Source organism: Danio rerio, chromosome 15 (assembly GCF_049306965.1).
Source record: "Danio rerio strain Tuebingen ecotype United States chromosome 15, GRCz12tu, whole genome shotgun sequence".
In the NCBI taxonomy this organism is placed as follows: Eukaryota; Metazoa; Chordata; class Actinopteri; order Cypriniformes; family Danionidae; genus Danio; species Danio rerio.
Window position 1 is genome coordinate 14,482,328 of NC_133190.1, and position 14,055 is coordinate 14,496,382.

A 14,055-nucleotide genomic window follows, 5' to 3' on the forward strand; every position below is an offset into this window, starting at 1 on the left:
TTGCTGGATAAGTTGGCGGTTCATTTCGCTGTGGCGACCCCGGATTAATAAAGGGACTAAGCCGACAAGAAAATGAATGAAGTACAGGCTGTAAAACCCCTTCTTCATCTTGGCTAGAGGAATCAGCTTGATTGCATCCTTCAACAGGAGGACAGCAGTCTCCTTGCTCATGACAGCTGCTTTAGCCAAACCTTTGGTCACTCATGCCGATGCCGTACATCAGTTTTAATGGTACCAGCAGTGTTAAGTGCAATGTAAAACATGTATTCTCGGATGAGTCCAACTTCACTGTCTTTCCCACATCATGGAGAGTTACAGGGAGGTGTGAGGAAGCCCCAATGAAGCGAACAACCCAGATTATTCCATGCCCAGAGTGAAGCAGAGGGGTGGGTCAGTGACTGTTTGGGTGGCAATATTCCTAGGTCCAATAATTGTTCTGGATGGTCAAGTCACTGCCAAAGACTACTAAACCATTCTGGAGAACTAATGGTTGAAACTCTGTATCCTGAAGACTGCCATGTTTCAGGATGATAATGCACCAATACAGACAGCAAGACTAGAGACGGAATGGTTTGATGAACATGGAATGGAAGTTGAATATCACCCACGGCCTGCACAATCACCAGATCTAAATATTATTGAGCCACATTGAGTCAGAAAACATTTTCCTCCACCAGTATCGCCATCAAAAAATCCCTATTGCCAATTGTGGAGGATTTGTATCTGACATTCCCAAGATGAATTGACACTGTACTGGCAGCAAAAGAAAGCCCTACACCATTAGAAATGAATTATTGTGGTGTAAAACCAGGCATTTAAGTTTCATTGTCCAACCCCTGTGGATGCTAAGATAAGTTACTAAATATGAGTTTTTTATTTATTATTATTATTATTTTTTATTTTTTGAAAATACAAGTAATAAACAAACTCCAAATTAACATCATGTTGGCCTGATGTATATCAAGGCCTATAATCCACATCTTTAGTTTGGATGAGCTGTATGAAATATTGTGTTTAATTAAATAGTGTGTTTGAGGTGTATGTGTGTGTGAATGTCTCACCTTAATTAGTGTCCCATTGTCCTTGAACTGCCAGCTGAAGTAAAGGTTTTTAATGCCGATGCAGCTGGCGTAAGTGCAAGGTAACAACACTGAACTTCCATTCATCACTTCTATGAAATGGACCTTCCCTGTGCTCACCTCCAGTGCCTGAGAGTACCAGACTCCTAAGAGAGATGGAGGACAGATGAGAAATGGTTATCAAACCAGAAAAGACTATTTGAAAGAGCATCAACAATGGCCGGTGATTGATCTGAAGGTACATCAGAATGTTTTGTAGTTACCACAACTGTAGTAAAATCTCACTCTAGGAGTGTAACGATATTAAATTTGAACACAGAAAATATTTGGTTTGTCATTCTCAAAACAAGACAAGAGGCTTGAGTTTTTTTTCTGAAAACTCACAATCAGAACATAAGAGAGCAGTTTTGATAGTGACAAGAAGCAGAAAAGAGGAGACAAGCAATACTGGCAGAGACGAGAGGTAAAACATAGAATATATGAGTCATTTGTTCTGAGCCTGACAGGGTGAGTTGTTTTCTGACCCCAGCTCTGGTATCCCCATCGTGTGTTTGAAAGCCATTATGCCAAAGCCTATATATAAAAGCTTACATCTAAGTGTTGCATTTTACAGTGCATCTGATCATGTCTAGTGGAAACATGTGAATGATGTTTTGTGTGAATTGTATAAGATTGGACCATCACTAGTAGGGTTGGTAATATGTATTTCGGTGCCTAATTTCGGTGCCACTGGTGCTGTAACAAGAACGTAAAGCAAGTCGCACACCAGAAGTGCCGCTCGGCGACGCATATCGCCATACATTTTAGAATTCGCAAGTTGGTAGCTCTCCACGGTGCTCAGCCATGACTTAGGACCAGGGCTTGACATTAACTTTTTATATCATCAGCCACTGTGGCAAGTAGATTTCCAACATTACTAGCCACTCACCATTTTCAATTGCCACAATTTTGCCGTTGAGATAATATATTTTATATGCATAAATTTGACTTTAACTGGCTAAAATGACTTGATTTAGATTGTGTTAAATTTAAATGTTCTGCCGCGCCATAGAACATTTAAACATTTATAAATATTTATAGGCAGTAAACACATTTTTTTTTTTTTTTTTACAATGAAGACTATGATTAAGTTTTGCGTCTGAAAATGTAAGCTCTAAAAAGGAATATTGCTATAGTATAATAGCAATATATGTATGCTGAAGTTTTAAGTCAGAGTCAAACTTCAAGTGAAGCAAGTTCAGAAAAAATTATCTTGTATATCAGTATAGCTGACGGTGGTAACAGTCTCTTCTCCAAGGTCATATTCCTGCCTCCCATCTGCCACTTTCTAGCTATTGATCACCTATAGATGGACAAGCAGCACTTATTGTGCACTTATTCATCAATATGGCTACTCTAAACTCAGAGTTCATTTCTGAGCCTGTCACTATTACATTGACATACAGCCGTACTGTGCTCACAACTGATGTGCAAAAGGTGCTGGCAAAGAAAAAGCCGACATGATCCTTGTTCTGCATTTGAAAAGGCTTGCTTTATTGTTCTTTGTCCTCTAATAGGTTTACAAAATAAATATTTCAACTTGTTCAAGAAAATGTTTGTTATTTGCAGAAAACACTTAAGAATTAAGATTTTCAAATCAATGTGCTACTGGCCCTTTCAGTATGTTTGTGATGTCATTAAGTATGTTTGATAAATGAGTATGGGACCCCAAACTAGACAAAGTTTTACTATAATGTCTGACAAAGCTTGGCCTCAAACATAAATTATTTTTAAAAGCTTATTTGATTAAAATAATAAAAATATCTTTGATGAAGACAGGAACCCCAGAATAAATGAACTAATGAGCAAATAAATGCATTGCTACATCAGGGATTAACTTCTTAAACATTCCTAACATGTTTCCTAAGATGATGTTTGTCACATTTGTGGCATGTTTGGTAACTAACTCACTGCATGTTCTAGCCTTTTTCATACATTTATGTTTATTATTAGCATGCTTATTATTTTGCTATTGTTTTTTTATAAGTTTTTTAGCTGTTGCGTCAAATATATTTTGCACATTGCTGATAGTTACTATACAAGAAGGCTCCCAGAATGTTTATGCTTTTAGCATGTTTGCTAACATTCGTAGCAGGTTATAGCATATTGGTGGAATTTTAGAATGTTTATTATCTTGTTATTAGCATGTTTTATCCATTTGCTAACATTCAAACTTTGCTGTAGTTTAGCATTATACACATCGACTTTTGACAGTTTAACGCTTTGTTAGCATGATTTAACATATTAATAAACAGTTTCTAACATGTCATTCTCATAACTGTCAGCATATTTCAGCATATTACTAGCATCATTATAAAATGTTTTACATATCCCTAGCATGTTTTAATGTGTTTATCCCATTGATTGTGTTTTACCATGCTACTAAAATGATCCTAACAAGTTTGCCATGTTTTGCCATATTTGCTAACATTAACCACAGATAGCTGGTTGTAACTGATAAATCATTTATATTATGTTAATCTTGTTGCCTGCTTGTTTTAGCATTTTGCTAGCATGCTTCTAACATTTTTGGTATAATAATCATGTTTTCACAGTGCTGATATTTACTATAAGGCTGGAAACATTTTATATAGTTTACAGTACTTATTAATAGCACATTTCAACACATAATTAACAGGTTTTAAGATGTTCATAAATTGTTTCTAAAAATACATTAAAAGCCTATTAGCATGTAGAAGGATGCTTCTAAAGTTTTCACAGTGCTAATGACATTGAGATGTGTTTTGTTAATCCAATCAAAAGCAAAATATGTTATCTAAAAATGTTGACTGTTAATATGAAAATTGTCAGATATTTTATAATCGTGCTAGCATGTTGATATGTTTTTACATTGCTAGCATGTTTTAACATGCTTTTTTGAATGTTACTTTTTTAATGTGGTATTGAACATGTTTATCACAATATTGGCATGTTGATCACAAGCAAAACAACTGTGGAAACATGGCATTTTGTCTAGCTAACATGAATGCAGTACAATCAAATACATTAAAGGCAAAGCAGTAGTCATGGAAGAAAGTTTTTGCAAACATTCAATCAAGAGAGCAAAAAGAAAGAATGCATGTGCATGTCTGTTCCTCTGCAATCCAGCAAATCTTTTTTTTTTTGCTTTACATCACTCTTTTATAAAAAACAGTTAATGACTTGACAGCTCAGTGGTTTTGGTAATTAACGTAACAACAGCATTCGGGGAACAAGTGCTGAACAAGACCTCTCAACGCACACCTTCAGCAGTGTGGATTAGCCTGTGACTGCTCACGTGTACACCTCAGCAAATCTCAGTATTGGTGATTATAGCTAAAAAAAATCAAGCTGTAATGAAATCATAGTAGACGTCAGCCTAAATTCTTTGTGTCCTTTGCACATTTACATTATCTGATAATATCAGCATTAGATGCCCCACAGAACGAAATGGTGACTAAATTAGCAGATTACTTGTGTGTGTCCATCATACGGCTTATATGCATTATCTATAAGCTGTTTTAATTAAACTCTAACCTTCATCCCAGTGGTCTCAATTCCATTTAATCATTCTCACTGCCTTTGTGTTTGGATAAATTTCCCAACCTAATTATGAAATCCAGCAATGTTTTCATTCAGTCGATGTGGAATTTAATGAAACACAATTTCAATTTAGGAATACCTAAACCCCATCTCTCTGTTTTGTTGACCAGTAACTTCTCGGTGGCCTGTGTTATTTATTGTCTTTGTCTGTCTGCAGTTGGCCACAGCTGTCCTTGGGACTCTGGTTTATTTATAGCGTGAATCGAGGCACACTGTATATTCACTTGGCCCCTTTAACGTGGGTGACATGCCATTGTGTGTGCCATGATGGTGTTATCAACACTAGAGGGTTCATGGTTACTGCTAATAGTTATAAAAAAAATCTTAGAGGATCTGCAGTACATTAACGTTGACCTTAATTCATCACAAATTGATTAGAATGATATATGTTTATAATTTTGCTGGCATGTTTCACCATTTTATTAGCATCTAACAGGTTTTGTACATTGCTAGTATTTATTATACAAAAATGCTTCCAGCAGTTTTATGTTTTTAGCTAAAGACAATTGGGACACCCTTACCCCTTCACGTGGGGTAAGGTGAAGGGTTAAGGAGTAGAATTATTCTTGTTTTCTTAGTAGAGATCAGCGTGTATTTTTCAAAAACATTTTTAGGCGTTGCTTGAACGTAAAAGATTTTACATATACTACTAGTATTTACATGTCTGAAACTAAAATGAATCTTACTTTATCAGGGGTGTGCATGTCTACAGCATGAGCCATTCTGGGAGAGCATGCATAAATTTAGCAGCTGATCACATTACATACTGAATGTAATGCCAGATATTTAAAACTGAGCAGTTTTACCAGAGTTAATTTTTAGCTGAACCAAACATTTCAAATGTGAACTGTCTTTGTTGACAATATGATTCAAGCAGTCTAGCTTCACCAAATAAAAGTCTGTCAATTAGCTTCTCCTGGATTATGCTGAATAAAAATGATGACATCAACGCACTAAAAAAAAAAAAAAAATACACGCACATTGATGACTTTAGAAATGTTGCTTTTTTAAAATAAATGGGGTGAATTTTTATTTTATTATAACTCTGACCTTTACCTTGTCCCCAAAGGTCATTTAAACAGCTCTGTGCCCATAATTCCTTGCCTCAGAACTCCTAAACTCACATTAAAAAAGAGCAGATGTCAGCCAGATCTATGAGCACTCATTCAAAGCTTAATTCCCAAGAGACCATGTTCACCTGGGTGGAAAATAGGACCGATGGGAATGTAAGCATTATTTTGAAGTGTTCACTTTTATTGTTTTCCCCTCTGACAGGGCGTGATAGCAGAAGGAGGAAAAAGGCTTAGATGCTCAGATGTCCCATAGAGACCTACATGAGCTGCTGCATCAGTCAAGGTCGGTGCAAACACACAGAAAACTATATGGCAAATGATTAGTTTGATGAGTTTGATATTTAGATGACATTGCCATGTCAAAAAATGTAGTTGCTGCAGACTTTCATTTCAGTATGATGAAGCATTTCCAACTAAAACAGAAAACAGCCCTAACAGGAAAGCTTCATTTAAAGCTACTAATTAAAGGCTATATTCTAAACAAATGCCAAACAGAATAGGATCAGTGCTCAGAAAATAAACTTTTTGAAATTCAGCCAGAAATAGGAAGAAAGTCCAATTTTTTATTTATTTTTTTTAACTCAAGACATGATGAGATTGTTTACAAAAGATGCTGCATTGGACACACGCGACTCACACATGGGCACTTATTCAGAGCAGAAGAACCCCAAAATGTCAATATTGCAACAGAAACTAAAATGTTAAACATATTCTTGTGGAATTCCCTATTTTTAATGTTATCAGACAACAATTTTTTACCTGGAATGACTTTAAATTAAATAGTTTTAAATGGGAATCCTTCTAAAATTGTACAATTTTTATCAAAAGGAAACAGTGTTTTAGATTTTTTTTCTTATATATTATCATTAATATTGTTATTATTTATTTATTTTACCTTATGTATTATTTATTGCTGTTAATGACTCTTCATTGTTAGAATGTTTTTATAAATATAGAAAAGAGGTATTTTTAATATGTGGTAAACTTGATCTTTTTTTATTATATAAAATGGCGATTAAAAAAATACAATTAAAATTCTCTCTCCACAACTAAAGCATCAATATCCATGATAGAGCGAAATAGCCTACTGTAACGTCTACAGTTATATAAAAAAAATAAAAATAAATGCAACATTTGAACACATACAGACCCTTACAGTCTCCTACACAACCAATCAGTCCTTATTTGGGTTCAAAAACAACATGCAACTCCCAGCCAAGTCAGTGCAAACCTCTCATCTGTATATTTACAGTAATCTTCACCAGCACATGTAACCTCTTGTTAGAAAGTAATTCCATCATTCCCACTTCATAATAGTCCAAAAGGTGATGACAATAGTTATTGATGGCAGTTCATTTGCCACTTGTTTATTCACGCTTCACTCTTGCGTTTATTCATTTCTGAATGGATGTGAGAAGCACTTCAATAATCATATGCACAATGTTATCATCAGCTCAAAAAGTTTGTTATTTCAAATAAAGAAGTGCAACAAGTGATCACAAGCTCTCCGGAGAAAGTGTAAGCGCTGGCGCTTCTAGACATCCTCGTAAAACAACAACAGGACAACAGATGACAAGGTTTGTTTGAGCTCGGTTCGACCATGACTCGTTGAATGTACATAGTATTATGATGAAATGTCTTGGCTGTGTATTAAAAAATGCTGCTTCCAATAGTTTTCATTCTCATGTACGGACTAGTGAAGCTTTTCTGTTAATAGCGTTCAGCTGCGCATCTAGCTCCTCCTTTTGGTACCCTTTTGTCGTGCTAGGTACCCTTTAGAAAGGTTACCCAAAAAGCTTTTTTGACAGTAGAAACGGACAAAAAAGGTACCAAACTGTATACCACTCAGTGGAAACAGGCCAAAAATTATAAATTTTGGTATTTTGTTGTCTAAAAATGAATTTAAACATGGCACTTATTTTTATTTAATTTTATGCTAAACATTTTTATTGTACATTTGGGAATGTCAACAAAATAAAACAACAATTATGTTTTACTCAAAAACTTTTGCCAGTTGGATTTCTTTCTTTCTTTCTTTTACATAAATTAACAAAATGCCCCATACGTTAATGTTCATTTTTAGACAACACAATACCAATGAGTTAACTTCAGAAGTTTTTGATGGGGAAAAAAACACTGATTTTAAATCAGTGCTTTTGAAACATTTGTTATTCTGACCAACTGTCATTTTAAATTCATCTTTTACCCAAACCCATACTTGATAAGTCTGAAAACTGATTGAATTCCCAAATTCTTCTTAAATTCTAATAAAATCTGAGTTAGATCTGTACGTGTAATGTAAATACTGTGCTTTGTGGCTCCTCCTGGTTGCAGAGCTGAATGTGAGTAAATAATTTATCATCTCAAGTCAAAGACTCTCTCTTGCAGAGGGGTCAGCATGTAGGAAACACTCTAGTTTGACTTTTATTTTTTTAATGGCAGGTCTTTAAACTGTCTGACATTCTGAGAAGTGGCTTTCCTTCATCTGCATTCACCTAAAAATGACCCGTATTCCCTAAAGCGATCACATCCTATTTTGTCTCCTCTTTTGGCCGAGGTATGCTTTATTTCTCACTCACTTAATATATTTAAAAAATAAATAAATAAAAATAAATAAATATATATATATATATATATATATATATATATATATATATATATATATATATGTATATATATATATATATATATATATATATATATATATATATTATATAATATAATATAATATATTACAATTTAGGGCGTCATGGTGGCGCAGAGGGTAGTGCGACCGCCTAATAGCAAGAAGGCCACTGATTCGAGCCCCGGCCGGGTCAGTTGACATTTCTGTGTGGAGTTTGCATGTTCTCCCATGTTCATGTGGGTTTCCTCTGGGCGCTCCAGTTTCCTTCACAGTCCAAAGACATGCGCTATAGGTGAATTAAATAAGCTAAATTGGCCGTAGTGTATGTGTGTGAATACAGGAGTGTATGGGTGCTTCCCAGAGTTGGGTTGCTGCTAAAAGAGCATTCGCTGCAAAAAACATATACTGTATAAGTTGGTGGTTCATTCCACTGTGGTGAACCCTGATTAAGATATTTATCTAGGTAAGTACATAAAAGCAAAGAAAGAAAAAAAGAACGAAGAAAGAAGGAAAAAAAGAGTGTTTTAATGACGTGTTTCGGCACTCCTGTATTCATTTTTTGAACAGCCTAAATGATTATTTTTTTCTATACAAGCATGGCTGGCACCATCGACACGCTGCTCTGTCTTCTGTCCAGCATTCCTTCATACTCTCCATCATCTGTTCAGCCCATGATCTCCTCCATTGTCCCTGATTCCCCCTGAGAGGCTGTGAGTGCAGCTGTACAGCAGGAGTCTTACAGTAATGCGTCAGCCTTTCCTCACTTAATGTACTGACTGCGGCACTGCGCTCATTTCACCACAAACCACTCTCTCAAATGGGTGGTTTCCGCATTTATTGATGGATGACTTGCAAGCAGATGGTTTAGGTTGTTTAGGGGGGGTTAGCAAAAGATTCCCATAGAAAAGTGGAATGCTAAATTACATTTAAATATTAATTAAATAAACATCTTATCTCTGATTTTCTAGATGCATCCACTGCTGTCAGAGAGTTCAGCTGTGAAAAGCTTCAGGAATCTGAGAGTTTAAATGTTTTAAACTGCACTCAGATTTGGCATAGTGGTGATGCTTGAAATACTAACAAAAAGTGATTTCAGGGGAAAACTTGAAATAAATAATGGTTTATATATATATATGAACTGAATGTCAGAAACTGTGAAACCACCATCTAACAAAGTTTTAAAAAACAACAGTAATATTAAGTAATAATAATAATAATAATAATAATAATAATAATAATAATAATAATAATAATAAATCAAAGAAAACGTACAAAACTTAAATGTAAATAAAAAACTTGCATAACATTGGGAGCTAACATAAATAAATCTTTAGATTAAACTGAAATACCAAAACTACTGAACAAAGATAAACACCAAATAAATATTGTAATATAATAAAAGTTGTATTGTAATGTAATGTGTGTATGTGTGTGTGTGTGTGTGTGTGTGTGTGTGTGTGTGTGTGTGTGTGTGTGTGTGTGTGTGTGTGTGTGTGTGTTTGTTGAAGTCAGAATTGTCAACCCCCCCCACCCCCCACCCGCTTGTCTACAGAAAAAAAAAAAAAAAACATTGGTATACAATAACTTGCCTAATTACCCAACCCTTCTTAGTTAACCTAATTAACCTAGTTAAGCCTTTAAATGTCACTTTAAGCTGTATAGAAGTGTCTTGGAAAATATCTAATATGTAGTAAAATATTATTTACTTTCATCATGGCAAAGATAAAATAAATCAGTTATTAGAAACAAGTTATTAAAATGTTATTAAAAATTATGTTTTGAAATGTGTTGAAAAAAAAACTTCTCTCCATTAAACAGAAAAAAAAGGGGAGGGGGGGATGTAATAATTCTAACTTCAAAGTATATAAATGTACTGAAATTACAACTAAAATGGAAAAATGGAAAAGTAACAATTTCAATCAATTAATCAATCAACTTTATATAAAATTTTCAATTTTTTTTATATATTTTTGCATTTTAATTTTTTTACAATCAGGAGGCAAGCCCAACGTGCTTTACAGTACTAAAGTTTTATATTGTTAAGTTTGGTTAAAGTTTTGCTTTAAACCAGTGGTCACCAAACTTGTTCCTGGAGGGTCGGTGTCTAGCAGATTTTAGCTCCAACCCTAATCAAACACACCTGAACAAGCTAATCAAGGTCTTACTAGGTATACTTGAAACACCTAGGCAGGTGCGTTAAGACAAGTTGGAGCTAAACCCTGCAGCAATACCGGCCCTCCTGGACCGAGATTGGTGACCCCTGCATTAAACAGTGCCACATGTGTGATGATGCAAAGTTCCAAAGAGAGGGTATTCCACTAGATCTGCCACTGTAAATGAAACATCACCCCTGGCCTGCTGATCGTAGGGCCCTAATAGGTTTATGAACCTTTAAAATGTCATGTAAATCTGACGGTGTAAGGCCATTAACTGCATTACAAACAAACAACATTAGTTAAATTCTGATTTTAACAGGGAGCCAGTGAAGAGAGTAAAGAACAGATGTGATGTGCTCACGTTTTTGACTATTCGTATATTTGCACCAGTTGTAAATGATGAAGTAAGGTCTGGTTAATTCCAACATAAAGTGCATTACAATAGTCCAGACGAGAGCTAATAAAAGCATGAATAGCTTTCTCTAGATCACGCTGGCTCAGAAATGGCTTGACTTTGGCAAGAAGGCAAAGCTTGCTTTGATCACTGAATTAACAAATTTAACTTTTTATAATTTTTACTACTTGCTGTCCAAATTAGCCCCCAATGTTTTAACTATATGGCTAAAATGACTAAAGATGATTTAAAGGTAACTCATTAGGCAAGTTTGAATTGCCAAACACAATTCATTCTGTTTTGTCTTCATTCAGAGAAAGGAAGTTCTGTGACAGCCAAAGTGTGATGTCAACTAAACATCTGTGCAGAGATTCTAGTGTACCTGAAGAGTCTGAAGCAACAGGTAGATAGATTTAAATTTAAATTAGTATTATTTTTGTAGCATACACAGACAATGTTAGTGGATAATTGTTAACACTCAGGGTCTTTAAAACATAATAATATTACTACTACTACTACTACTACTAATAATAATAATAATAATAGAAATATTAACTATAATAATGATTATGATGATGATGATTATAGAAACAATGATTTAAATGTATTGGTTGGTAAAGAAAAAGAAAAACAGCTCAAACAAACTTATCAGTTTGAGTATTGTGCATATGAATTAGTTATAAGTGGGGCCAGATGGAAAAGATGGCAATTTTTTTTTTTTTTTTTGCTTTTTCTGCAGAGAATTTTGTTAAAAATCTGCTGATTTATGCTGAATGATTTTGGGAGTATCATAACTAAAACCTTAATATATTACAGTTTTTCTCAGTGGCTTTGGTGTATTTCTTACAACACTATTTACATTTTCACAAGTTAATGCATTTCTCATTACATACAAAAATGTTAAACTAGTTGTCAAAATCTGTCGAGCAAATTTTATGAAAACTTTTACATTTGTTTTTTTTTTCTGAAAATGTCTTCTAAATTGAACATTTTCATGAGTGATTTACAAACCTATGTATGTTGTAGGTTTAGTTTCTATATGTACTGCAATATTGTTCACAGTTGTGCACTGATCTACTCAAATGAAGTTTATGTTGGTTGTAAAAAAGGGTGTATTTATTCTTTTGCACAATGCTGTGACTAAATTGATTTGTTAAGAGCATATGCTGTAAAAATGTGAAACATACATATTTAGTGTCTTGTTCTCAGATACTTCACTAAATGCAGTGATGTCTAACTTTACTGTAGTTTTCAAACGGCTGTGCAAATTAGTAAAAAGTATATGGTGCCATCATAAGTGTCATTAAAATCTGACTTTTTTTTTTGCATTGAAACAAATGTAAACGGTCAAAATGTAAACATGACAAAGTCATTTGACTATCTTGTTCATAAACAATGGTGTTAGGACTTTTCATGTTGATGACACTGACATTTTCATTGACATCAATACTTGCTTTTGAGGAATAAGCTCTCCATTTTGAGCAAGTGACACGCTTTTGCGGGTTATCAACTAGGTTATGCAGTTTGTAATAATTGTTTTGAGAAATGCATAAGTGCAATTGTAGTATTGTGAGAAATGGACCAAAGCAACTGAGAAAAACTGTAAATAAAAAATAATACCTTTTTAACTTGTATTTAATGTTTACAATGCAATTCCAGTCAGATCTACTTTATTTGGTAAACAAAGCAAGCCTCTCATATAATATCTTTACTAAAAGACAGAAAATATTACTTTACAAACTGCATTGTAATTAAATCGTATGCTTATTTTCATATTAGTCAATAATATTACTAAAACTAATTTAAAAACTGAATAAATAGGAGTTTACACACTTTTACACAAGCAAATTAACAGAATCAATAATAGGATAAAAATTGGCAGAATTCCGTGTATTCTGTGTGGGCCTACAAGATAGATAGGTGGATGGATGGATGGGTTTTAGTTAGATTGAGCGTAGTATATAATTAGTTTATTTATTTGACCTTGGACCACAAAACCATGTCTTATGGTGCACATACATTTGGAAAAACGACATTTTTCATTAGTAAACTTTGTTTAGACAACTTTAAAGGTGGATTTCTCAATGTATTTTTCTATATTTGAAATGGCTATATCTCAATATAATAATATGCTATCATAACAAAACTATCATAACAAAGTGTACACCAATGGGAAGCTTATTTATTCAGCTGTCAGTGGATACATCTCTAAAACTGTTCACTATTGAATTTTTGTGGATCACAAATATTCCATGTGTCTTCTATAATGAAGATACCAATAATGACAATAATGTCTACAAAAGAGATCTTTAGATCATACGGGGGTAAAAAACAAGATAACACTTTATTTTGATAGTCCATCTGAGTATTAGTAGACTGTCTGCTTAATATCTGCTGATACAGCTCCTTCAACAGACATTTAACTGACTTTAAGAAACTTTGCAAGTACACAACAACTTACACTAACCCCAACCTAACAGTCTACTTATCTAATGAAAATTAGTTGCAATGAAACTTAAATTCAACCAAGGGACCATCAAAATAAAGTGTGACCAAAAACAAAGACATTCAAAAAATTATTGAAATTAATAAAAATTAGTTCCCCAGACTTCGGCACCTAGACTGCAACTACGCACAAGAAGTTTGGCCAGAGGAGAAATGGTCATTGCCATTGCCCAACTGAGCATGGTGTCTTTTGATGTTTTTTTTTTTTTTTTTTTAGTCTTCACTTTCGTCAATTGTTGAAGTTTGTTCCCTGCCACTGTCAGCCCTGGCTTGCTTGGTTTGTGACTTGTGGAGCTGCGCATTGATAGATTTGCTCTTCAGTGTTCAGACTTTTAGCAGTGAAAATTAAACCACATTAACCTGAACTAAACTGAACACAGTTTTAATTTACTAGAACTTCTGTTAAGCTGCTTTGACACAATCTATATTGTAAAATCACTATAAATAAAGATGATTAATTGAAATATTCTAAAATATGAAGTGTAAAATGTATGAGAAATGATATCACTTACATAGATTGGCTTCACACAATACTTTCCTCTTGCAGACTGCATACCACTGAGTATCACAAAGATACTCCAGAGAACAAAACTAATTAAAG

The 14,055-nt window shown here is 34.1% G+C and overlaps 1 protein-coding gene across 1 annotated transcript in view; it reads right to left on the reverse strand.

Moving 5' to 3' along the window:
• scn4ba (sodium channel, voltage-gated, type IV, beta a) overlaps positions 1-14,055 on the reverse strand; it is a 34,112-nt gene that overhangs the window by 9,538 nt on the left and 10,519 nt on the right. The window contains 1 exon segment of the mRNA NM_001077570.1: positions 1,062-1,225. Within this exon segment, the coding sequence (NP_001071038.1) occupies positions 1,062-1,225 (164 nt within the window).